We start from the raw sequence: 24,924 nt of genomic DNA on the forward strand, positions 1-24,924 counted from the left end.
AGGACATCTTCCCTCCTTCATCATCGTTTTGGCCATGTCTGATATCTTTAAGGCCAGCCAGATCCTGGCTCATGAACACATTGCTATCTGCCACAGTAGGTGTTATCTAGACTAGCGGGCGCCTCAATATTCCACAATTATTCGACCTGCACTCTTAAGTAAACAAAACTCAAGGCAATGAATAATCAATGTTACTCCTTTCAGATAATTTTAATGAAGAAACACCGATTCTTCAAGTCATCAAGCCACTTATCTAGAATAAGGAAATTTGCACCTGTAGTTGATACTAATTGAAAAAGGAAGATAAGGCTGTGTCTTGATTGAATAGTTAACACAGACCTGGAATTATGCAAATTTAAATGAATTGAAGGAAAAAGTGTAGCTTTATTCCTAATACAATAAGAAAAAAACAGAACTACAAATAGTATTGAACAGGCCCAGCACCACCCACACGAGTCGAACCTCCGCTGAGTTGGATATGCGCCGGGTCGGGTTGGGAAATCGCTAGTATGTGCCTAGAGGATTATGGGAGAAATTGAAGGGGGTCCCACTGACCTCCAAGGCCACGCCCGCCTATGGAACTCAAAGCAGTGTCCCATTCGAGGAACCGGGAACAAACCTGGCAAATTTCGTAGCCGTACATGCTTCCTAAGAGCCAGAAAAAATACTTCCAGTTCATGCCGAATAATTCGTCGACATGGAAACAGATACCAACCTGTGGACATGATCTTCAAAATATAGTATGATAAAGGTCTTCTGACCACATAGTTGGAAAATTAGGGAAATAAGCCAACCTACAATGAACTGCACGAGCCTAAATAAAAACAACTTTTTGTTGCCACGTGTTGGCGCTGTAGAGTGGTTGCAAATAACCCATACACCCTTGTTCAGGAAGTGACTCTTGACGAGGTTAGGAAGTTTAGCCTAGATACCAAGAATACAGCCAAGTTATGGCTGGTCAAAATTGCAATAGAACCTTCAAGGAGTTCGTTCAAAAGTGCAGCCATGAAACGACCAGAAATTGCTCATTTTGTTTTTAACTTCAATCCAAGATGGCCCACTTCCCGTTTGGTGTGGTGACAGCTATGTAGGTACTTCCTAAGAGAAAAAACAAAGTACTTCCGATTTTGCCAAACGACTGTTTGCCCAGGCAAAACGCAACATTCCTTGGACATGGGCCTGATAATACAGCATGATCAAAGTCTGAAGTGAACATACATACTCAAAAAATATAATAATAATATAGAAATACCTTTTGCCACCACTAATTGGTGCTGTTGAGTTTTTGCAAAAAATCCCTATTACAGCCTTAAGGGCAACAGAAAATACAGTAAGTTTGGTGCACATAAGGACAGCCATCCTACAGCACTACAAGGTTAGGAATAAAACAAATGGCGAAGGTGATTTTTTTAACTTCCTGTTGAGACTCCTCCCCTTTGCCAAAAACTCTATTTAGTTGATAACAGTAATATGTTTAAAATATGCATTTCCATTTGGTTCATATTCAAAAATTATTTTCCCTCCAGAATGTAGGATGCTTTAGGCTTACTGAAAGCAGTGTCTGGACCCCACCCACTTGTATTGGATTGGATTGGATTGGATTGGATAGGATAACTTTATTCATCCCGTATTCGGGAAATTTCGTTGTTCCAGTGGCAAGAGGGTGAGGATGCAGGAATAGGAAAGGCATTTTAGACATAAATAGATAGGTAATAGATAGGTAATAAGTAGGTCAAGAAATAAATACATGAATAAATATATAATTAAATAAGCGTGTTGCTTAGGACATACAGTGGTACCTCGAGATACGAGCTTAATCCGTTCCGGGACTGAGCTCGTATGACAAGTTACTCGTAACTCGAGGTAAAGTTTCCCATTGAAATGAATGGGAAACAAATTAATTCGTTCCAACTCTCTGAAAAAAACACCAGAAACTGGATATTGGATTGAAAAAAAAATGTTTTATTTCTTATAATTCGCCATATATTGACAAAGTAATAAATAACGAGTGGTTTAATAGAAATAAAGTGTTTAATCTAACTAAAATTGGCCGGATTTCGCCGAGGGGAGAGGGGCTTCGGTTTTTTTTTTCTTCCACACAACGCGCTCGTAAACAGAACAAACACTCCACCCTCACGTTCGCTATCGATGGGCTGTTTGCTGTCGTACTATTCCCTTCAAAATATTCCGAAAATGATGCACACAAATGTCCTCACAATCGGAGAACACACGACCACTTGCCAACGAGCAGCAAGCAGTCTTATCAGCGATCGCACCGCTGCTCATGGGACCTTCGGGGGCGCTGGCTAGCGGCTCATTTTAGCTTGTAGCATCTGTGTTCGCATCCCCTCGAACGGCGACTATGATAGAGTTGCTACCGGGGATGCTGTTGCGAGCCAGTGCCCCCGATGTTCTTATGAGCAGCCAACGAGCAGAGTCTTTTATCAGCGATCGCCCCGCTGCTCATGGGAGCTTCAGGGCGCTGGCTAGCGGCTCCTTTTAGCTTGTAGCATCTGTGTTCGCATCCCCTCGAACGGCGCCTATGATAGAGTTGCTACCGGGGATACTTTTGCGAGCACGAGTATACTTCATTACCCAGAAAGCCCTCTTTTCACCGCGCATGCGCGTTGTGCGTTTCCTGGTCTGAATAGCTCATCCGGTGCTCGTAAATATTGTTATACACGAAAGATATGCCAAAAAAAATGCCATGGCAACCTGGCTTGGTCGCATCACGAAACTTTGACCGCATCACGGGCGAATTATTCGATCGAAATTTCCCCCGTAAGACGAGCATTCCGTATGACGAACGGTCGTATGACGAGGTACCACTGTATATACATACATACATACACATAAATGTACATGCATGCATACGGTAGGTCTTAACACACAGCCATTTTTTTGTTAAAGAGCCTGACAGCTGATGGGAGGAAGGATCTGCGGAAGCGCTCCTTCCTGCAATGAGGGTGCCGCAGTCTATTGCTAAAGGAGCTTCGGAGGGACTCCACAGACTCATGCAGGGGGTGGGAGGTGCTGTCCATGATGGACATCATCCTGGTCAGCATCCTCCGCTCTCCCACTTCCTCCACAGAGTCCAAAGGACAGCCCAGAACAGAGCTGGCCCTCCTGACCAGCTTATTCAGCCTGTTCCTGTCCCTCTCCGTGCTCCCGCATCCCCAACAAAGCACTGCATAAAACACTGCAGAGGCCACCACAGTGTCGTAGAAAGTCCTCAGCAGTGTCCTGCACACTCCAAAGGACCGTAGACTCCTCAGTAGGTAGAGGCGGCTCTGGCCCCTTTTGTACAGGGCATCTGTGTTTGTGGACCAGTCTAGTTTGTTGTTGAGGTGAACACCCAGGTACTTAAAATTCTCCACGATTTCAATGTCTGTACCCTGGATGTTCACCTGAGTGGTCTGTTGAGGATTCCTCCGAAAATCGATGACCATTTCCTTTGTCTTACTGGTGTTGATGTAGAGGTGGTTTTGCCTACACCAGTCAACAAAGGCTGTGATGACTCCCCTGTACTCCAGGTCGTTCCCGTCCGTCACTCGTCCAACAATAGCGGTGTCGTCAGAGAACTTCTGGAGGTGGCAGGTGTCTGTATTATGTTTAAAGTCCGATGTGTAGAGGGAGAAGAGGAGTGGAGAGAGCACTGTGCCTTGTGGGGCCCCCGTGCTGCAAGCTACCACATCAGACGTACAGTCCTGGAGTCTCACATATTGTGGTCTGTCAGTGAGGAAGTCGATGATCCATGCGGCTAGGTGGTTCCTTACTCCAGCCTCTTCCAGTTTCCCTCTCAGTAGAACCGGCTGAATGGTGTTGAAGGCACTGGAGAGGTCAAAAAACATCATTCTCAGCGTGCTTCCCGCGTTCTCCAGGTGTGAAAGAGACCTGTGCATCAGGTAGGTGGTAGCATCTTCCACACCAATGCCTGGACGATAGGCGAACTGCAGAGGGTCCAGCTCTGCATTCATCAGGGGGCTGAGGTGATTGAGGATGATTCTCTCCAATGTCTTGATCGGTGAGAGGTTAATGCTACCGGCCTGAAGTGGTTTGGCTCCCTGGGGTACGCAGTCTTAGGAATTGGGACCACGCAGGAAGTTTTCCACAAGGTGGGGACCTTCTGCAGACTGAGGCTGAGGTTGAAAATATGCAGAATCACTATACCAAGCTGATCCGCACACTCTCTCAGTAGTCTGGAGCTGAGGCCGTCTGGACCGGTAGCCTTCCTTGCCTCGATCTTCTTGAGCTGTTTTATCACCTGATCGACAGTAATGCAGAGACCGGTGGAAGAGGGGGAGGAAGAGGAGGAGGAGGAGAACGAGGGGGGAGCGTTGCTTCTGGTCTGGGGGGTCAGGGGAGTGGGGGCAGGACTGAATCTGTTAAAGAACTGATTCAGTTCATTGGCCCACTCCCTGCCGCCAGACTCCGGGTCTCTCTCGCTGTTGCCTCCATGGCCCGAAATAGTCCTCAAGCTCCTCCAGACCTCTTTGGTGTTGCCTCTCTGGAGTTGGTTCTCCAGCTTCCTCCTGTAGATGGTCTTACCCTTCCTTATCTCTCTCTTCAGCTCCTTCTGGACCATTTTCAGGCTCTCTTTCTCCCCAGACCTAAAAGCCCTCTTCTTCTTGTTCAGGAGGGCCCTTAGATCCCTGGTGACCCACGGCTTATTGTTGGAGAAACAACGGACCTTCTTGGAGGGTACAATGTTCTCAACACAGAAGTTAATATAATCTGTGATGCAGTGGGTCAAGCTGTCAATGTCATTACAATGTGAATTGCACAGCACCTCCCACAGTGGTCTCAAAACAGTCCCTCAGTACCATGCTGGTCTCCTCGGTCCATCTTTGTATGATCCTCGTGGTAGGTTTTATTTTCCTCACCATAGGGATGTAGGTGGGGATCAGATGGACCAGGTTGTGGTCTGAGCGGCCCAGTGGGGGGAGGGGGACTGAGCTGTATGCCTCCTTTGTGTTGGCATACAGCAGGTCCAGAGTTTTTTGTTCCCTGGTGTGGCACTTCACAAACTGAGTGAAGGTGGGGAGAGTAGAAGCCAAGGGAGCATGGTTAAAATCACCAGAGATAAGAAGGAGAGACTGGGGGTGTGACGTTTGCAGCCGGGACACAGTGGCGTGAAGCAGCTCGCGGGCGACTGTCGCATCGGCCGAGGGACGTATATACGCAGTTATTATGATAACGTGCGAGAACTCCCGGGGGATGTAAAACGGCCTGATGCTAACAGCTACTAGCTCGATATCTCGAGTGCAGAGTCGCTCCTTCACAGTAATGTGCCCGGGGCTGCACCATCTACTATTGATAAAAACAGCCAGTCCCCCCCCTTTCTTCCTACCGCTCTCCTCAGCATCTCTGTCCGCCCTCACCAGCTGAAAACCGTCCAAGTAGACGAGAGAGTCCGGAATCAGTTCATTCAGCCAGGTCTCCGTGAAGCACATAATGCAGATATTCCGATATTGTCGTTGTTGTTTGGTCAGCGCCTTTAGCTCTTCCATCTTATTGGGGAGAGATCTTACGTTCCCCATAATAATAGATGGAATGCTGGGTCTGAAGCGTCGCTTTCTCTCCTGACATTTTCGTCCAGCTCTGCATCCTCTTCTCTTCCTCTTTAACTCCGCGGGGAGGTCCAGGTCCAGGTCCAGGGGAATCCAGGTGTTGCGTAGCGCTAACAGCTGATCCTTTGTGTAAGACAGCGGAGGCATGGCTGAGTGGGTCAAAATATAATGTCCAGAATTCCCAAAAGATAAACTAAACTAATAGCTCAAAGACTGCCTCTCGCACAACTTGAGTCTCGGAGTAGAGTCTTGAAAGTAAAGTTTTAAAACATTAAAGTTTGGAATATAATATATAAAGCAAAGTAACAAGTAAAATCTTAAGAGACAATAAAATGTAAAAATAAAGGATAAAAAAGCTCTAAAAAAGCCCTAAAAACACAGAATACGAGTGAGGGTTTAGGGAGCCACTGCAACTAGCAGCCGCTTTGAACGGCGCCTATGATGTTTTTTTTTTTTACGTCCACTTTGGGCAGAGGCAATGAGGCCTTTTAAAATGGAGTCAGAAGGAGGAGAAGCTTGCCTTTTATATAGCCAATAAAGCAGTGGCGGGCCGTCAGGGCCTTCAAGGTCTTCTCTGATGGCCTAAGAAATATCTGAATCATATTATATTTTGTCCATCAATACTTATTATTCCAAATGGTCTGTTAGCTTCCTTTCATTGCTTTTCCCCCTGGTTGCACTGCTTCCAGATGTGTGTTTTCATATTGAAGCATTTAACCAATCACATTTCAGCCATTATTTGTTGCCAGATCAGATCTGCCTCAAAGCCTTCACAATCAGTTCTTGCAGGCTCTGCTCCATTAAACTAGACTGTTGCTTTTAACCAATCAGATTTCGAGTTGGCAACCCCACAATGGTTTTTCATAGGCGTTAGCATTTTGCTGGCTGGGACATGTCATTGCTTTCACAAACTATGATTGGCTAGTAGGCGGGCCAAAGCAGTACCCGAGGCAGCCGAGATCGCAAACTCCACCCACTATGGCCGACAGAAGCAAAAACAAATGGATTCTGTTTGCTCACAAAGCTATTTTCCAGACGGACTTTTCCAGAAAAAAAATAGACATCATTAAGAAAGGGCGGTCAACTCCGAAGCTAGCAAGCCTGTTACACCCGGGAAAATGGTGTGTGGGGCACTTTCAGCGCGCTAACTTAGCTCCACAAGCAAATAGTATATTGTTGTGTTGATTTAATGCTATTTTCAAAATGGACTATGCCGGAAATATGACAGGACAGGCTTGACTTTCATCATTAGCTTCGATGGCGATAGGAAAGAAGGAAGAAAGAAAGGATTGATATTGTGTAAAAAGGATTTTTGGTGAGTAAAATATGGCTATATTCCTAAATAATATTTCAATTGTGGGCCACGTTCTGATATCTGAAAAGCTCCAGTGTTTGTATTTAAGCTCCAGTGTTTGTATTTAATCACAAAATGCTGCTAGGATGTGGATTTTACCCCAGTTTAATTTTTGGCATTTCACCATTGACGTCCATCGCTGTCTTTTCCCGGGAAAAATCACCCCCCTGGCCTGGTTGTAATGTCTCAAAAGCTCCAGTATTTGTATTCAATCAATAAATGATGCTAGGAAGTGGATTTACCTAATTTTAGTGCATTTTTTGTCATTTCACGTATGGACGTATCGACGTTCATCGCTGTCTTTTTACCGGGGAAATTATACTCCGGGCCCGGTTCTGATGTCTAATAAGCTCCAGTATTTGTATTTAATAAATAAATGTGGTTTTCGGCTGGATTTTACCCCATTTTCGGGCAATGTTTGCCCGTACTCCATTGACGTTCATCACTGTCTTTTCCCGGGAAAATCACCCCCTGGCCTGGTTTTAATGTCTGAAAAGCTCCAGTATTTGTATTTAATCATGAAATGCTACTAGGAAGTGGATTTTACCCCATTTTTGTGCATTAATTTATTGATTATTTTTTGTGTCGCAGCTGTAGCTGCAGTAGAGGTTTTATAGCCATAAAATAGTTTTTTAGGGTTGGATTGATACGTTGAAGGCGCTACCAGAAAATGCACTGCCCGCCACTGCAATAAAGAGAACTGGTCATGGAAGTTTCAATAATGTCTTGCCTAAATTTTTGTTGACACTTGTCTCACCAACTCTTTCATCCCACATAACCCAATGTGGGATGTTCTTTTTTGTTCTGAAAGATCTGGTAAGACAAGTGTCAACAAAAATATAGACAAGACATTATTGAAGCTTCCATGACCAGTTCTCTCTATTGACAAGAGAAAAGGCGATACTCCCGTTCTGACTTCATTTCTTAAAGCCTTCATTGCCTCCGTCCAAAGTGACCATTAATTTGGGTTTCACAGGGTTTCAGTTACAAGGGAGTATAGCTGGTATGAAGTCAAATACTATTGGGTCTTAATTTCACTGTCAAAACTCTGTAACAAAATTAGAAATAAATAAAATTAACATGGTAAAGTATGTTTAAAAAAAATGTTTTTCGCAATTTTGACGTACACACAAAAGAAAAAACAACATACTTTAAGACTTACATCATGGTAAGAAAAAACTAGAAAGAAAATATAAAAATCAAATCGTCTTCGACCATTGGTTCATTACGGAAGTTCTTCTCGTAGTTCTTCCTCCTCTTCTTCCAGCGGTCCGCGATCTCAGTCTAGGTCCATCAGCAATAAAAGTCCACATTCAAAGCAAATCAACCATGGGTCACCGATATTATTTCGTAATCTTCCATAAGAACAGCATCAAATTGGCCATGTGAAGGAGAGCCGGTGGGAGAATACTCAATGAGAAAATCATACACAACAAGTGATTGAGTAGCAGAAACATTTGAGTTATGAATACTAAAAATAAATCTCCTAATCATAACTTTCACACAATCAACAATACAGCAACTAAGAAGTAAAAACAAGAAGAATAAAAAGTAGTAAAAGAAGCCATCAAAGAAACTCGCAAATTTCCCATTTTGCAAGATTGTCAAAACAATGCTAATATTGTATAGATGAGTAATCAATATTTCTTATGATATAATTCAACAGTATAGGACATTTACACCTGAATAGACGGTACAAAGCGCAAAATCAATATTAGAAAAAATAAACCATTAAAAAGGAACTCTTCAGCAAGATTCACAATCAGGCAAACTGCTTCTTGTCAGACGCATACATATCTGCGAAAAAACACAAAGATCCTCCACTCCCCGGAGCCTTAATAATATAAGTAAGAAAATGATTCAAAATGCAGACTCCAAACATATCATATAACATTGTCACAGAGAAAAATGAAATCAAACATACGAATCTCTGTTAATTGCATTCTAAGTGTTCAACCCTAATTATATACCGTATGTTCACACCTATAAAACACACCGTTTGATAGGGTGCAGTCTCATTTTTGGGTATATTTTCTGTTTTTTGTCAATACATTGGGCGCTTCTTCCGATAGGGCGCTAGCATGACACATGGCTAGCGTATGTTATGCTAGCCACTATGCTATCCGCTAGTGTATGTTATGCTAGCGTAAGTTAGGCTAGCCGCTAGCGTGTTTTTTTAAAGACAGCATGCGCAAAACTAAGTTTGATAATGCTTTAATGAGGTAAAAGGTACACTCTGATATAAAGAGTTCGGCGTTCAACCTGCTAGACTCCACTGTCAGTCAGAGTTGTGTATTCCGTGAACTTGATTCCAGCTTTGGCGAAAGCTCGAACAATAGTGCTGGCCGACACTTGAGCCCAGTCATCCACAATCCATTGTAACTCGCGACATGCATCACTCCCAAGCCTTTGATTCTCCTCGCTGTTATATCGGCATTGACAATTCATTCCAAATCGTCACGTAACTCGTGTGACGCTGCCTGCCCCAACTACTATGTTGGCCATCTATTAGCAATCGTGAGCAATCCGTTAGCAAAGCTGTTAAATTGTGTTCGATCCATGCCTTTCAGTCCATTTTCCAAGCATTCACACCCGCATTGTGTTGTCATTCACGTCAGGCGTTTCCTCTGTATAGCTCTAATGGGCTGTTTCTTTAAGTATTGAGAGTGTTTTTGAGGGTTAAAAGCGCTGCGAGCACACGGAATTCAAATGCCTTGCCACTCCCCCGGGATGTTTTGAATGGATTTACCGTAATGCTTGGAATGCGTGGGTAGGCTATTTTTAGGGTGAACGTCCGCTGGGTTGATCGCAATAAGTAGTGTGCCGGCAAGAAATAAACCCAGTCACTCAAGCAGTCAGGGACATACAAAAATTAAATTTAGTGCTCAATAGATTTATTTGTTTTTATTGCCATTGCTTGTTTAAGATCCTTCAGGCAGAATATTCTGTCATTTTTTGTCGTTGTCCAATGCTCATCAACAATTTTAAAAGGGATCTGATTGTTCTTCACTGAGATAAGGCTCGAGTTGTTTTCTTCTGCTCTAATGTCTGTCACCATGCCATGCGGCCTGTATGTTTAGGCCAGGTTTATGGCACGCCAGGAGTAAAACTGACTGTTTCATCAGGAGTCATAAATCATCTACCGCCCACGGCAGGGTGTGAGTTTGAATCCCCTCGGGGATGCGACAATCACAGCTTGTCATATTTCCTTACATTCACGTTTCGCTCTCACCCCGTACACACAATCAACAGTTGTTAATTGCTCAGAAGAAACCCCAGGGGAGAAAGTTCAAAGCACAATAAATTCACTTGCATTTAGTTGGCCAATTTCATCCTATTCAAGACCTTACCACCTGGAGATTCCTAAACAGAAGGTGTCTTCAAATTCCTATAACATGTGTCTGGTCACATTAATAAAATTAGCATGTTTCTCAATTCAAATTATCTTAATAGACCAATAAACAAAAATCCCAATAATCTTACTTAATCCCTCACTATAGTTTGTGAAAATGTAAATATCTAATCAGTCAAAAATATGTATATTAGCTGTATACTATTATTGCTTCCTTATTAAGACTGAGAACTATATTTGTTTTTCCTTTCTGCAATTACAGAAATTAACTAAACATACACCAAGTCAAATTTTTTTTACTGTAATAAATAGCCAAACTGGCTTCCTCAATATGCAAATTCCTTACTTCTCACCACTGAACATAAGAAGGTAGACTTGGTTCCAAGACAATAGAATGATACAAACAAAAATCATGTAAACTAAAATTGGGAAAAATACAAAAGGCAAACCAGGCTGGTTTTGTCTCAGGAAAACACCTTTCTCATTTTCTACAATAGTTGCATTCACATCAATTAATATTCAGACACAAATAAATAATTTATATTTCTTAATATAATTGAACCACCCCCTGTTCGTCAGGTTTAATATTTTAAGCCTGACTACATAACTGTGCCCTTTACAGCAATTAAACCAAATAATTTATAGAATGCATCCTAATCAAGAAGTCCCAATTCTTTCAATAATCTGTATCACGTTGCATATTAAAACCCAGTTGTTTGATATTTAAAAAAATACCCATATGATATGTTCGCCAATAGGTATTCCCAAATGCACGCACAAATAAAAGAGACAGGAGACTCATCTGTGGTGTTCTTACAAGAGAGAATCGAACCTGACACGCCTTCGTCCAAAGTTCATTCTGCCGTTAGACACATCTCTCTTGCTGTTTATTAACTTCAGACATCAGATTTACAACAGACACCAATTCTCATGTGAAAAAAGGAGTGAGAAGTCAATAGGAGTTTAGCTCTCAAAACAAATGAAGGTCCACCAGATCTTCTCAAGGGAGGTGTGTGAAACAGTGTGAGAAGTCGATAGTCAAGGACCCGAGTCTCAATATTCTTCTCAATATTCCAGCTGTCGAAGAGGAGTGACCTTCCTGTTGCTTAGGCTAAACTCAGAAGCAAGCATTTACACGGTTGCAAGCAGATGTACTCTACTTATCTAATGTTAATAAGCTAAGTGAAGCAAAGCTTCATTGCAAGCAAATATATAATATAACCCTAACATTCTAAGTAAAGCAAAGCGTTCTTCATTTCAAGCAAATATATAATATAACCCTAACATTCTAAGTAAAGCAAAGTGTTCTTCATTGCAAGCAAATATATAATATAACACTAACATTCTAAGTAAAGCAAAGCGTTCTTCATTGCAAGCAAATATATAATATAACACTAACATTCTAAGTAAAGCAAAGCGTTCTTCATTGCAAGCAAATATATAACAATATAAGACTAACAACCCTAACATTCCCCCGTTATTATATATTTGTACGTAATCCCATAATCTTTTTTATTCATGACAAATACAAATACACTTGGGGGAAGTCCGTTGTCTCGATCTCTACCCGAATTCACCTTACTTGCATATGGTCTGAAAAAGGAAGAACAAAATCATTCTCTTCCAACTCGTGTCATAATTTGCATAATCCTGGACATCAATGTTATCACCAGTAGGCTGTCTAACAAGCAGATACAATTCTTGCAATTTGGAATTTGTTAGAGCAATTGCACCAACCATCAGTCGGTTTAGCAAAGAGCAAAAACAACTCCATTGGAAATTAAACAAACGAGCCTCTATTTGGCAAAACAATTCCATATCAAGCGAACCGAGCGTCATAATTTGAGAAACATATGCGAGTATTTTCGGAAGTTGATTCGATTATCGCCATCTGCTCCGGAATCCAAGTCAAATAAATTTAAGAGTCCTTCGCAGATCTTCATTTCGAACTTGCATCTGGGTAAAGGGTCGAGGTGTACCTCCCAGTAAACAGTCCTTGGAGCTGAGGTCTTACATCAACAAGCTGGAGCCAGCTGCCCTGGAGAGTGACCTTGAGCTTGCTCGGTGATTACTTAAAATATAGCCCAAGTTAAAATATAGCTTAATTACTTATTAATGATTAATGAACATATAATAACATCCCAGAATAACCCCAACAGGGTCCAAAAATTTTAGTGGTGTGTGCGGTCCGGGCACACAAGTTGCACATTGAATATATTCAATATATATATTATATTATATATTCAATATATATATTATATTCAAGCTCTGTTTCTAACTCTGTCCAATCGGTCGCCCCGCGGGCCACATGTACAAAGTCGGTTGGAGTGTCCCGTGCTAATTTTTTCTCATACACCTTACCAGGCCCCTCAGTCATTTTGCATCACATTTTCACATGAAGGGAGTTCATTTTTTCAATATTCTCCTGCATCCGAATCAAATAATTGGCTAACAGGACGCTTCCCACTGCAGTCGGCACATTATTTGGCAAGTCTAGAGTATAATAAAAAAATGTTAGGTTTAAACACCAGACATTTGTATCACCAATATGAAAGAAGGAAAAACACAGAGAATTGAGTCAATTTTATTTGCAGTGAGAGGGTCGGGGACTGCTTGGTCACAATCCTCCGACACACTCTGAATAAAGTCTCCGCTCCCTTGTCTCTTATTGTGTCAAGTTACAGGAAGTTTCAAGCTGATCAAAGGAAAGAGAGGGTTATCTCCCAGTTACAAAAGGGTCTTTGATGCATGACCATATGCTCTTTCAAAGTAACACCCCCACATCCTCTTTCCCCTTCTCCCGCAATCTTCACACAATGGTTCAAACAGGCGCCCGACCCCTGAAGCAGTTCCTCTTTGTTGAATAAGGCGGAACTGCCTAAAGGTCAGGGCACCCCAAATTTTATGAGCAAGCTCATTCACACTCTAACCTAAAATCAGGATAACTTATTTACAATAATTCCAACATTTCCCTCCTGTTTATCCGGATTCTGCTATAAAATATTATCACCCATCACCTCTTCTTTTTAGATTTTCGAATCACAGGATCACCAAAATAACAGAAAAACGTTACACTCAAAAGTCAATGCCATAGTCTTTAGGATCTGAGAACAGGTCAGGCAGTCCCATGAACTGCCTTTCCTCATCATCCCCAGACTCGTCGTCGTCATTGTCCCATGGTTCGCCTTCAGATGTCAATAAGGCATACATTTCTGATTTGACTGGTTCTATGGCATTTGTTATTAATCTTTGACATAACGCACGAATACAGGGAATGCAACAACATCCACAAGTTGTGAGAATGGCAGCAAAAACAGCGATTTACATTAGAACTGATACAACCAACTGTTTGTATCTGCCAAAGATGCTACCAAATTCGTCCCACATTGAGGTGTCGATTCCAGAATGTTCCTTCATCTTGCTGTTGAGGGATCGAAGGCCCTCCAGGGCCTTGGTTAAGCTCCCGTCAGCTGCTGTGTTGTTCGGGATGAACGTGCAGCATTGGTCGCCAAAGATGGAGCACACACCACCTTTCTCTGCCAGGAGCATGTCAACAGCAATCCTGTTCTGGAAGGCCATCAAGGAGGTAGCCGACAACTGTTCATGGATGGCTGCAAACCCTTCTTCGGTCCTGTTCCCCAGTCATTGCACATTGTAATGGATGTAGTTGATTCTGTCCACATTTTTGTTAATAGTACACCACCAACACAGGAATGATTCAAAACCAGCTGCCATTTGGTCAGCGAGCTTATACTCATCTGGTACACCTCGGGGGACTCCGATGCTGTCGATGTAGGTTGGGTCCACATCGCCCCATCCAAGAGCGGACCGCTTGGCTCTGCCATTCCAGTGCTGAGGCAGGACGTTTCCTGCTGCAGTGACCTCTCAGGAGCAGACATCTTTGTTATGGAGACAGGCAGAAGCAATGACACAGATGCACAATAGCCAGTAGTGTTGAATGGCAACCTGTCGTACAATCTATTATCACCACACCACCACCAGATGTCGCTACGAGCTACCGGTTTGAATGTAATATCAACCGTCACCACTTGTTTACATTGTATACTATTAAGTCGTCCCAGAATCAACCCACTTCCCATTCTATTAATGCACGTGAAGTTGGCTCGTGCTATTTTCTTTGAAAACACTGGTTTCTTCTTTTCTTCATCCGCCATTGGAAAAACACTATCCCAGTACAAACAATTTTGAGATGGTACTGTCTTGTTCATCACGTCTACCAGGCAGGTGGAGCTCAATGCTGAGGGTATTACCTGTAGCATTGGTCTGGCCCCCATACATATCACACAGTCTGCTTGCGTTACTTGAGCGGCTTGTTCCGCCATCAGGAGCCAATTGTTATCTAATTTAGAAATTCCCATCGTCAATTTAAACCAATCGTCCATTTCTGGTTCAACGTATATTTTTGGCATGTCTGGAAAGTCTGATTTCGGCCCAGGAGCTATTTCTTTGCTATTTGTCGTTTTGCATGGATTCTTTATCACCTTTCTTTGTATTATAGAGGGATTTGGATAGTAATATCCTAACCTTCGTTTTTGCAAATTGAGTGACTTTTCATGTAACAATAAAATTACTACTATTATTACCCCGACCGTCCCTCCCACCGCCAATCCTATCTTGTGTACCCGGGTGAATATCATGCTGGTAGATTGGAATCTTTCCTAATGCCAGCACGGAGTTGTGGACAATCTTCACCGGGTTTGAGATGACTGTAAACTAAAATTATAGCCCCCTTTGTAGTCGGACTTCCTCCGGAGGCGGGGTGAAAGACTACGATGCTACTACAGCAGATACCACAGCGTGATCACTACAATACTAAAAATAACGGCTAGGAAGAACGAGATGAGTTTTTTTTACGGACAAGGGTTTTGACACCGTCCGACTTACAGTCTACTCATAGTCACCTGTGTCTCGAACTACCTTGACCTGAGGTTGGTGAATTGACTTTGACTTTACAGCGATCTTTGCTGCTGTGGAGGTTGGTGAGTTGGGCCACGAATGGGTCTTCCCATCGTGGAGAGAACCAGGACTTCCTTTTTATGACTCGGATCAGGATCCAGTCACCTGGCTTCACCACCTCCTGCAAGATAGACAAAAAATCACGGCAGCTTACATGTTCTTTGGATAAGTTTCTCTCCTTCCTTAGTCTCTCGTCATGGGTCATCTTCCCATAAAGGAAGTTGGAATGGTCTTCCATGAACCATCTCAAAAGGTGTTAATCTCGAGCTAGTTGGCACTATCTTCATATACGTTTTTACCAGTGTTAGGCGTTCTGGCCATGGCTTCTTTATATCTTCCATGGTTTTCTTAAGCCTTGGTTTTATCGTACCATTTGTTCGCTCTACCAGTCCCACACTCTTTTGGACATTGGCCTCGTTTGGGCCTGAGGTCATCTTGCACATTATATCTGTAACAAATTAAACGGTTCCTACAAAAATTTTAAAATAGGTATTTAGACATGTTCATCATATATCCCCCTGTTGAGACATTTATGGCTCAATTTTGGAATACATTTTTGGTAGGCACGGTAGGCCTTTAGCTGTGTACAGTTCGTCTGCAGACTGTTCTTGAGATCGGCTCAGTTTTGTCGTTGTCTTCAACACGTGCTTAACATTTGCTTACAGCTATTTGGTTGGGCTTAATACCCCAATGAACAAAAATCGCAACATTCTTACTTATTCCATCACTATAGTTTGTGAAAATTTAAATACCTTATCAGTCAAAATTAAACATGCTAGCTGGTATTCTATTTTGAACACTGCTTCCTTGTCAAGATCAAAACCCATATTTGTTTTTTTTCCTTTCCTACAATTACACAGATTAACTAATCATACTAAGAATAGGAAAAATACAAAAAGCAAACCAGGCTGCTTTCTCCTCAGGAAAACAGCTTTCCCGTTCTCTGTAACAGTTTAGATTCACATCAATTAATATCCAGAAACAAAATGCACACATTTATAATTCTGAATAGAATTGAACCCACTAAATTGTAACCACCCCTTGTTTGTCAGGGTCAATATTTCTAGCATAATTGTGTCCTTTAGAGCAATTAAAGCCCATTACTTTTAAAATGCATACTAAACAAGTCTCAATTAAATTAACAATGTGTATCGAGTTGCATATTAACCTCAGTTGTTTTGAAATTCAAAATATCCCAAACTAGTAGTCTTATTATCAAATGTAACATTCCATTGTCTTTGGAGTTTGCCATTCATCTCCTATAAAACTTTCTTAATCAATATTTTTCAATAGTCAGGCATAAAATTAAAATCTAGTTACATTTCTATCCATTGTAGTTTCTCTTTTCTCTCTAATTGTTTACTTTAAAAATCTGTAAGAAGATCTAGTCTCAAGTGTTTACTTTAACTATCTGTAAGAAGGTTTGGTCTCAATTGAAACGCTTTCATTTTTTATGGATACAATAAAACCAATATAAAAAGTTCCTTATGGCTTACAGCATTGCTTCCCGAGCAATAATCTTTCCAATCAATATTGGAGTGCTTGCCATTTTGTCTGATTACGTCAAAAGTTTATCTTACCTGTCTCCTCATATGTTTCAACTGAGAGAACCTTCTTACAGTGCACAAGATGGATCCGCTATTTTCATGTCTGCTGGTTGGTCAGGAACACTTGTTTTGAGCACCCAGGCTCCCGGGACCAACGTTGGTCCAGTTTGTTTCCTGTTGAGAAGTACAGTCTCCTTCTGTTAACCCAAAATTAATGTGTTTCTTTAAAGTTTTTTTTTTCTTTTATGCAGACATATGATTAGCCTCATCCTCTAGTTCCAATCGTGTAGTGAATAATGGCGTTTGGTACATTCCACTAAATTGGATTTCCATATTTTTTCCGGAACGAAATACGGAAACTTTTGTCAATTTAGTCAATTATTCTGTTAACACAATTTGGATGCCATTATCACAATAAATCAATAATACTTTGGAATTTCGAATCAAGCACTGTCTTTGTTTTTTGTTTTTCTCAGTGCTCCTAAATTTTGCATAGCAGATTTGTTTCTCCACTTCAAGTTTCACATTTGGAGTACTGCTGCTTTTTTCTTTTTCGCCAAAAATTTCATTGGACTAAACAATTTTCCATAATTTTCATCAAAAATTGATTTCAAATTTTCTAAATCATTTCCACCTTGATATCAAATTTCTAAATCATTTTCCACCTTGATTTCAAATTTCTAAATCATTTTCCACCTTGATATCTGATTGATTATATATCTTGGTGGCTGGCCAATTAGAAACACAAAAAGACGACCCCTGAAATAAAATGTTTGATATCATTAATAATTTGGATGATTCTTAATACTTAAGTCTAAATTGCAAATCACTCTCATATTGCTAAAACCAATAGTTAAAGCTGAATTCCTATCCGCTCTAAGAAGGCGGTTTTATTTAAAATAAGAGCCATTTTCTGTCCTCACTGTTACCTCAATTAAAATTTAGGGAAAATAACCTTTCACTATGCATTTCCTAATATAAATGTCAGTGTTTAATAAAGGACCCATAATTTGTCACTAATATATCATAACACTGTCAACTCTCTCTGTCTCTCTTGTGGTAGTCTTTCCTGCCCTTTGTTTTTGGTATGAAGGGAGCAGTAAGCTGTATGGGCGACCCCCCCTCCTTATGTTTGCACAGGGTGTGCTTAGCTTGAGGGGTGTCCGCATCTGTGAAGGGGGGCTGGCCGTAAAGTGGGCTCCTACCCTGTCTCCACATTTTTCCGGCCATTTTCTCTTTGATCTATCTATCCCCCTTCTCTCTCCCTCCTCGCTTCTCTTCTTTTGTTCTAGGGACGCCCCGTCTCAATTTATTATCTCTTATTATTCTCTCTTTTTTACATTCCACTTCTCTCTTGCACCCTATTGGTATCTCATCCTTACTTTTGTTAGCCATTTGTTTTGCTACCTCCGGTTCTATCATGTCGTCGCTGTGCGCGAGGAGGGTTGTTTTTGCATTCCCTGGCTATGTGGCCCTCTTTACCGCACGACCAGCAGCCCCCCCCCCTCGTCGTGCTCCCGGCTTGCGAGTGGAGCCTGTTACGAGGAGTGGGCTGAACAGGGGGGCCTCTGTTTCTTAACAGGCCTAATATATATATATATATATATATATATATCTTCAAATCTTATTTATCCGCCTAAGTATATTTCTTAGTCGTTTCTAGTCTTATATTGCGCGATAATCTAGATTTATGAACGCGTCACAGCGTACTTATATATATATATATCTATCAATTCATATGAAGATTACTTGCATGCGTTTATAGATTTATTCTATTTTTTTTGTATCGAGCTCTTTCAGTATCTTGGCACTGTATTACAATATCTTTCTCACCCTTTTCTCTTTGCCCTGCCATCTGCATCCACGTTTTGGTTTGTTCAGAACCTTGTTTTTGCATTTTACGTCATTTTTTGTTACACGATTTTTCGATTTTTTTGTTGTAGTTCACGGATGTCTTTTATTATTAGTCTACCGGTGAATCCATATTTTTTTACCCAATAACACAAGGATTCCACCGCGTCGGGATCCTCTTTATAGACTGTCTTCCAGTCTTTACACGCGAGTTCCGAGAGGAATTTCTCTTTTTTTATTTTTTTACTCTGTACTTTCCCCATTTTGAATTAAATTTAGTCCCAGTGGGTCTTTGCACCTATAGTCCACTAACACTGGGTTTGTCAACAGGATGGTGATAAATTCCTTCAGTGGTAAACTCGCTTCAACCTTTTCAGTTGGAGTTTCTTGTCTATAAACATCCACTAGAGGTCACCATTTGATTCCTGTTAGTTTGGTATGAGATACAAATCACCTATTGGTAAAATGTATTTCCTTTCACACTTTTACACTTTCATTCCTTTTAGTTCGCTTTTTTGTTCAACATAACCAGGACTCCGCCATCCTTTACAGAGTTTAATTAGTCTATTTCAACTAAGGGGGTCTGCACGCCTACGGAATTTCATTTGTTGTTTATTCAATACAACCAGGACTCCGCTATCCTTTACAGAGTTTAATTAGTCTATTTCAACTAAGGGGGTCTGCACGCCTACGGAATTTTGTTGTTTGAATTTTACCTGATAGTGCCTAGGATTGTCAGGGTTTTAATTTCTTTTTTTTACTTTGTTCTCTATTTTCCTTCGTTCTCATTCATTCCTTTTTTTAAATAAAATTTACTCACGATTCTCTGTGTCCTTGGTTTTCCCTTCAACCTTTGGACCCCAGCCCGTAAGGAAGAAACAGTCCTGGAAAAGGATCTTTATGCTGTGGCCACAGACTTTTCTGGATCTTGCTCACCCGCTAGGATCATCAGGTATCTTGGGATCCGGCTCGAAGGACCATGTAAATGTTAGGTTTAAACACCAGACATTTGTATCACCAATCTGAAAGAAGGAAAAACACAGAGGATTGAGTCAATTTTATTTGCAGTGAGAGGGTCGGGGACTGCTCGGTCACAATCCTCCAACACACTCTGAATAAAGTCTCCGCTCCTTTGTCTCTTATTGTGTCAAGTTACAGGAAGTTTCAAGCTGATCAAAGGAAAGAGAGGGTTATCTCCCAGTTACAAAAGGGTCTTTGATGCATGACCATATGCTCTTTCAAGGTAACACCCCCACATCCTCTTTCCCCTTCTCCTGCAATCTTCACACAATGGTTCAAACAGGCGCCCGACCCCTGAAGCAGTTCCTCTTTGTTGAATGAGGCGGAACTGCCTAAAGGTCAGGGCACCCCAAATTTTATGAGCAAGCTCATTCACACTCTAACCTAAAATCAGGATAACTTATTTACAATAATTCCAACAAAAATGCAGGTTGGCAACCCTGCAAAACACTTCATTGGCTGTTTTGAACTTCTTTTTGTCTTTTAACGACCATATTCCCGCTAGCAGACAGGATCAAAGCCAGGCCAAGCTGCAATAGGCCATCTCATCCCAGTACATTGACAGTATATTCAGGTACTACTAACACAGAGATTTTACACGTCTCTCCATTCGGATCTCTTATCGAAAACGGAACTGTTTCCGAAACAGTGGTATCCTGACCACCTGCCGTTGTCACAAAGACTCTCCGCTTTGTACGCCTAGCACAGGGTTGGGAAAACTTTTCGGTCCGGGGGCCACATTGACTTTAAAAATTTGACAGGCGGGCCGGGTCAGCACAAGATACGATACATATAAAAAACTGCATCCGTTAATAGTACATATGAAACATAAACAGAAAAAAAGGACTAAAGTATGAACATACTCATCACTCATCTGGGATTTATGGGGTGCTTTCTTGGTTTTCATCAGACTAAAGGTCTGTTCACACACATATGTAGAGCCAAATAACACCAGAATCCTCTGTCCCATCTTCTGGATGTTTGGAAATTTGGCTGCACTTAATGAAGCCTAAAACTCAGAGACTTTCAGGGAGTTGAACTTGTCACATTGGAGATCAATCAGTTCCAACTGCAACTCCTGTGGAACCGTTTCCGGGTCTTGTGAGAAAGGACATGACACCAGCTGTCAATTTTTCCAAAATATCAAATCCAACGGCAGAATTGCTCATGCAGGTCATCCAATGATTTCCTGTATTTTTTCACATGCGGGGGCCTCTTTTAACGCAACCAGTGTGAAGAATAAAACCAGCTTGGTTTTGAAGGCGGAAGGTTTGCTTGCATTTCATGCACAAACTGTGTTTTCTCTTGTAGCTTCACATTCAGCCCGTTCATGTTTGTCAGGATGTCCACAGTAAAAGTCAAATGTTCAGAAATGTGTCAGTATTCTCAAGTAGCTCCCACACACATTTACATACTTTTACTAGGCTAGTGCGCCATCTATCGGGGAAATGAGGGTATTGGATTGGATTGGATAACTTTATTCATCCCGTATTCGGGAAATTTCTTGTGACAGTAGCAGAGGGTAATTAGACAGAACAACAAAGCAAAAGCACAAATTACAAAGCAAATCAAAGTAAATGGGATTATTAAGAATCACCAGATAAGATCGTTAAGACAGAAAAGCAGCAGAAACACAAAACGAGCATGAGTGGACGGAGTTACCGCCGCCGGCTGCCACTTGAACGGCGCCATCTTGGTTGCGGTAGCTAAAACGGATACAGACTCAAAAAGACGTTGTAAAGTTGGACAAAAACTGGAACCACACACAGGAAGTCTTCCACAAGATGGGGAACATCTGCAGACTGTGACCGAGGTAGAGAATATGCAGCGTCACTCTTCCAAGCTTATCCGCACAGTTCCTCTGTAGTCTAGAGCTGAAGACAACAGCAGCAGAGCAGGACTCTGCTTCCGGCCTGGTAAGCGTCGACAGCTCTTCCATCTTATCCCATGATGGAATGTTTGGTAAGAAGCGTTGCTTCTTCTTCCGGCACTTTTGTCCAGCTCCGAATTTCCAGCGGGATTGAGGTGTTGCTCCTTCTGATGCGTATTGTAACAGCTAGTCAAAGTACAAAGTAAAGTAAAAAGGAATGTGTAATATATTGATACTGGAAATGATAATTGCCTCAAGTTATACAAGTGTGTTTAACCATGCCACCTAGTGACCGTTGTGTAATACAGCGTGACCCGGATGCAGTGGTGTTGTGTGTCCGGTCTGAGTGTGAGTTCTGAGTGTTGCAATAAAGAGCTACACATGTGTGAACCCTGGCTCCGCCGTCTATTGCTGTTATGGTTATATTAACAGTGATATAAAGTGCAAAGTTATCACAGAATGCATTAATAAATATTAAAATTTAATTCAAAAAAGATAGAAGGGCTGTAAAACACAAAAAAAAAACAAATAAGAATGGACAGAGCTACTGCCACTGGCTTCCGCGTGACGGCGCCATCTTGGAAAAAAATAATAATAATAATTTGGACAACGTCGATGGGCTGGATTAAAATGCCTAACGGGTCGTATATGGCCCGTGGGCCGTAGTTTGCCCATGTGGAATATCCATTTTAATAGCAGTTTTACAAGCTCCAGTATCATACAAAAATTCAAATCGAATTCCTTTCATGAAAAATGTGATTTCAGGTTTAACCAAATCAAATGCCAGTATTTCCATTAAATTTAGCTCAACTTGTCCATGTTTAAAGTCTTCATCTTCGTTTTTAGAGGCCTTCTTGTTTGGACAATCACATGATATATGCCCCTATTCTCCACAAACCCAGCACGCAGCATATTTGAAAACTCGATTTCTGTTTAATTTCCTCATTTCTTTTCTCCTAATCTCTTGGCTAACCTCCCTACGCTCTCGCCACCTATCTCGGTAAAAAAAAATATCCTTCAGTCGAGGAGGCCCGCTATTCTTTTTTTTTCACACAATGGACCCGTCTCATCATCTTCTTTTCTTTGGAACAAAATAGCATGCTTTGCTTTTTTGCCATCAAAAAAGAATCTTAACATTTCCATCGCAGTTTTTTTTGCCATCAAGAACCAATAATTGGTTTCATCATATCCATCCATCTCCATTTTATATAGATCACCCCTACGTTTAGTGCGTATTTTATCCTGCAGGTCTTCTATTTTATGCACATTTAAGCTGACCAGCAAACTCATATTTGTTTATCCATAAGTTTAGGTGTTTAACCCTTGAAGCGCTTTGATTTTCAACAAATATCCAATCTTTACACGGCAGACGCTGTTTTGGATCGTCTTCACTAGCCGCCTTATTATTCGAGCTCCCCTTTGAAGTGAGTTGGTGTGCAATTTGTAGTAATTTTCTTTCTTTTTTTTCTTCCGCCTTCATTTCTTTTCTTTAGGTTATCACTACACATGCAACACACAAGTATACCCTCCCGCTCCTGGTATACTTTTGGAGTTTAAGTACCTACCGGCCCACAGTACAGGACACCAATGCCCTAAGTTTTATAGACTCATGCTCTGTCTCTCACCTGTTAGGGACTAGTATTCACAGGGTCTTATCGTCACCGTCCCCAGGACGCGAGTCCACTTCTCAAAATGGACCTTCACATGCAATGCTCTTTTTACCCATTCATGTGGGCTCACCAGAGATGTCTTCAAATGTCTCTTTAAGCAGGATGGGTCTTCAACCGTCGTGAATCCAAGAGCTCCGCCGAAAATCTTGCCCGCAAAGGGTTTTAGATGCCGTGGCCACGGTCTTTCCCAGATGTCGACCAAGCGCACGGACTCCTCCGGTATGTTGACTCCCAGGCTCGAAGGACCAATAATGATAGGTTCACCAATAGGCATTCCCAAATGCACGCACAAATAAAAGAGACAGGACACTCATCTGTGGTGTTCTTGCAAGAGAGACCTGACGCGCCTTCGTCCAAAGTTCATTCTGCCGTTAGACGCTTCTCTCTTGCTGTTTATTAACTTCAGACATAAGATTTAGAACAGACATCAGTTCCCGTGTGAAAATAGGAGTGCAAAGTCAATAGGAGTTTAGCTCTCAAAACAAATGAAGGTCCACCGGATCTTCTCAAGGGAGGTGTGTGAAACACAGTGTAAGAAGTTGATAGTCAAGGACCCGAGTCTCAATATTCTTCTCAACCTTCCTGTTGGTTAGGCTAAACTCAGGAGCAAGCATTTACACTGTAAATGCTTGCTCCTGAGTTTTAGGTATCTGTGTTGGGAATGAGTTCTGTTAGCTATTTCATTTTGGCGCTTTATTTCCAGAGTCTATCTTTTAATATTGTGTTGATTATTTCATGTCCCTTTTGTGTTTCAATGGTGCTGGCGACTTGCTATATATACCCCTATGTTTTGTGATGAAATAGTCTAGTCTTGTTTTGTCTAAGTGCAACAATGCAAACGTCTGATTATTTTGCAAAGCTATTTGTCCTCTTTCTCATTGGTTAGGGTTGGCTCTTGTATTTTATCCCTTCTTTTTCTAATTGAAACTAGTTTCTTAAATGTTTTGTAACTGGCTTCCTAACCTCTCTCTGTTTTTTGGCCACACCCACAATTTTTGGTGAACCCCGCTTGGGGTTCTATCACACACTAGGTGACACTATGCCCGGGCGGAAAATAAATGCAGACACATTAGGGGTGGCACACGTGGAAGACCTGTAAAATATCAAAATAATTGATCATTGTCCCTGGGAGTTAATAACGATTTAGTGACTTTGGCACTTTCTCAAGTTGGAGCGAGTGGTTAGCGCGCCGGCCTCACGGCTCTGGTATCCTGGGTTCAAATCCAAGTCATGTCCATCTGTGTGGTTTTTACATGTTCTCCCCGCGTGGGTTTCCTGCGGGTACTCTGGTTTCCTCCCACATTCCAAAAATATGCATGGTCGGCTGATTGGACACTCTAAATTGCCCCTGGGTATGGGTGTGAGTGTGCATGGTTGTCCGTCTCTTTGTGCCCTGCGATCGGCTGGCAACCGATTCAGGGTGTCCCCTGCCTCTAGCTCAAAGACAGCTGTGATTGGCTCCAGCACCCCTCATGACCCTAATGAGGATAAAGTGGTTCATAACTTGTGATGACAAGTAGGCTTTTTTGTTGTTGATAATGACGACAGGGCCTATGTCCGATTATTATTATAAAATGAGATGAGATTAGATGGTACTTTATCAAAACCACCTTGGACTTTGCCCCCCCTAAAGGTCGTCCCTCGTGTGAAAAGTCAACATTTTGATGACATTTGATCCCATAGGTCTCATGTATACCCACACCAATTTTGAAG

General features: G+C 41.7%; 1 protein-coding gene across 32 annotated transcripts in view; it reads left to right on the forward strand.

Annotated features, from left to right (window-relative positions):
* Window positions 1–24,924, forward strand: part of enpp2 (ectonucleotide pyrophosphatase/phosphodiesterase 2) — a 360,090-nt gene that overhangs the window by 266,860 nt on the left and 68,306 nt on the right. Inside the window, exons 25-26 of one of the 32 annotated variants that reach the window (XR_013300106.1) lie at window positions 19,516–19,603; window positions 19,804–23,761. The exons of 30 other annotated variants lie outside the window; for them this stretch is intronic. Coding sequence is in view for 1 of the 2 variants with exons in the window: in XM_077599531.1 (XP_077455657.1) it covers window positions 19,516–19,522 (7 nt within the window). In the remaining variant the exon portion in view is untranslated. Of the gene's footprint in view, window positions 1–19,515; window positions 19,609–19,803; window positions 23,762–24,924 lie in introns of those variants that run through there. One more of the 32 variants, XM_077599531.1, reaches the window with a different exon arrangement.

This window comes from Stigmatopora argus, chromosome 4 (genome assembly GCF_051989625.1).
Source record: "Stigmatopora argus isolate UIUO_Sarg chromosome 4, RoL_Sarg_1.0, whole genome shotgun sequence".
In the NCBI taxonomy this organism is placed as follows: domain Eukaryota; kingdom Metazoa; phylum Chordata; class Actinopteri; order Syngnathiformes; family Syngnathidae; genus Stigmatopora; species Stigmatopora argus.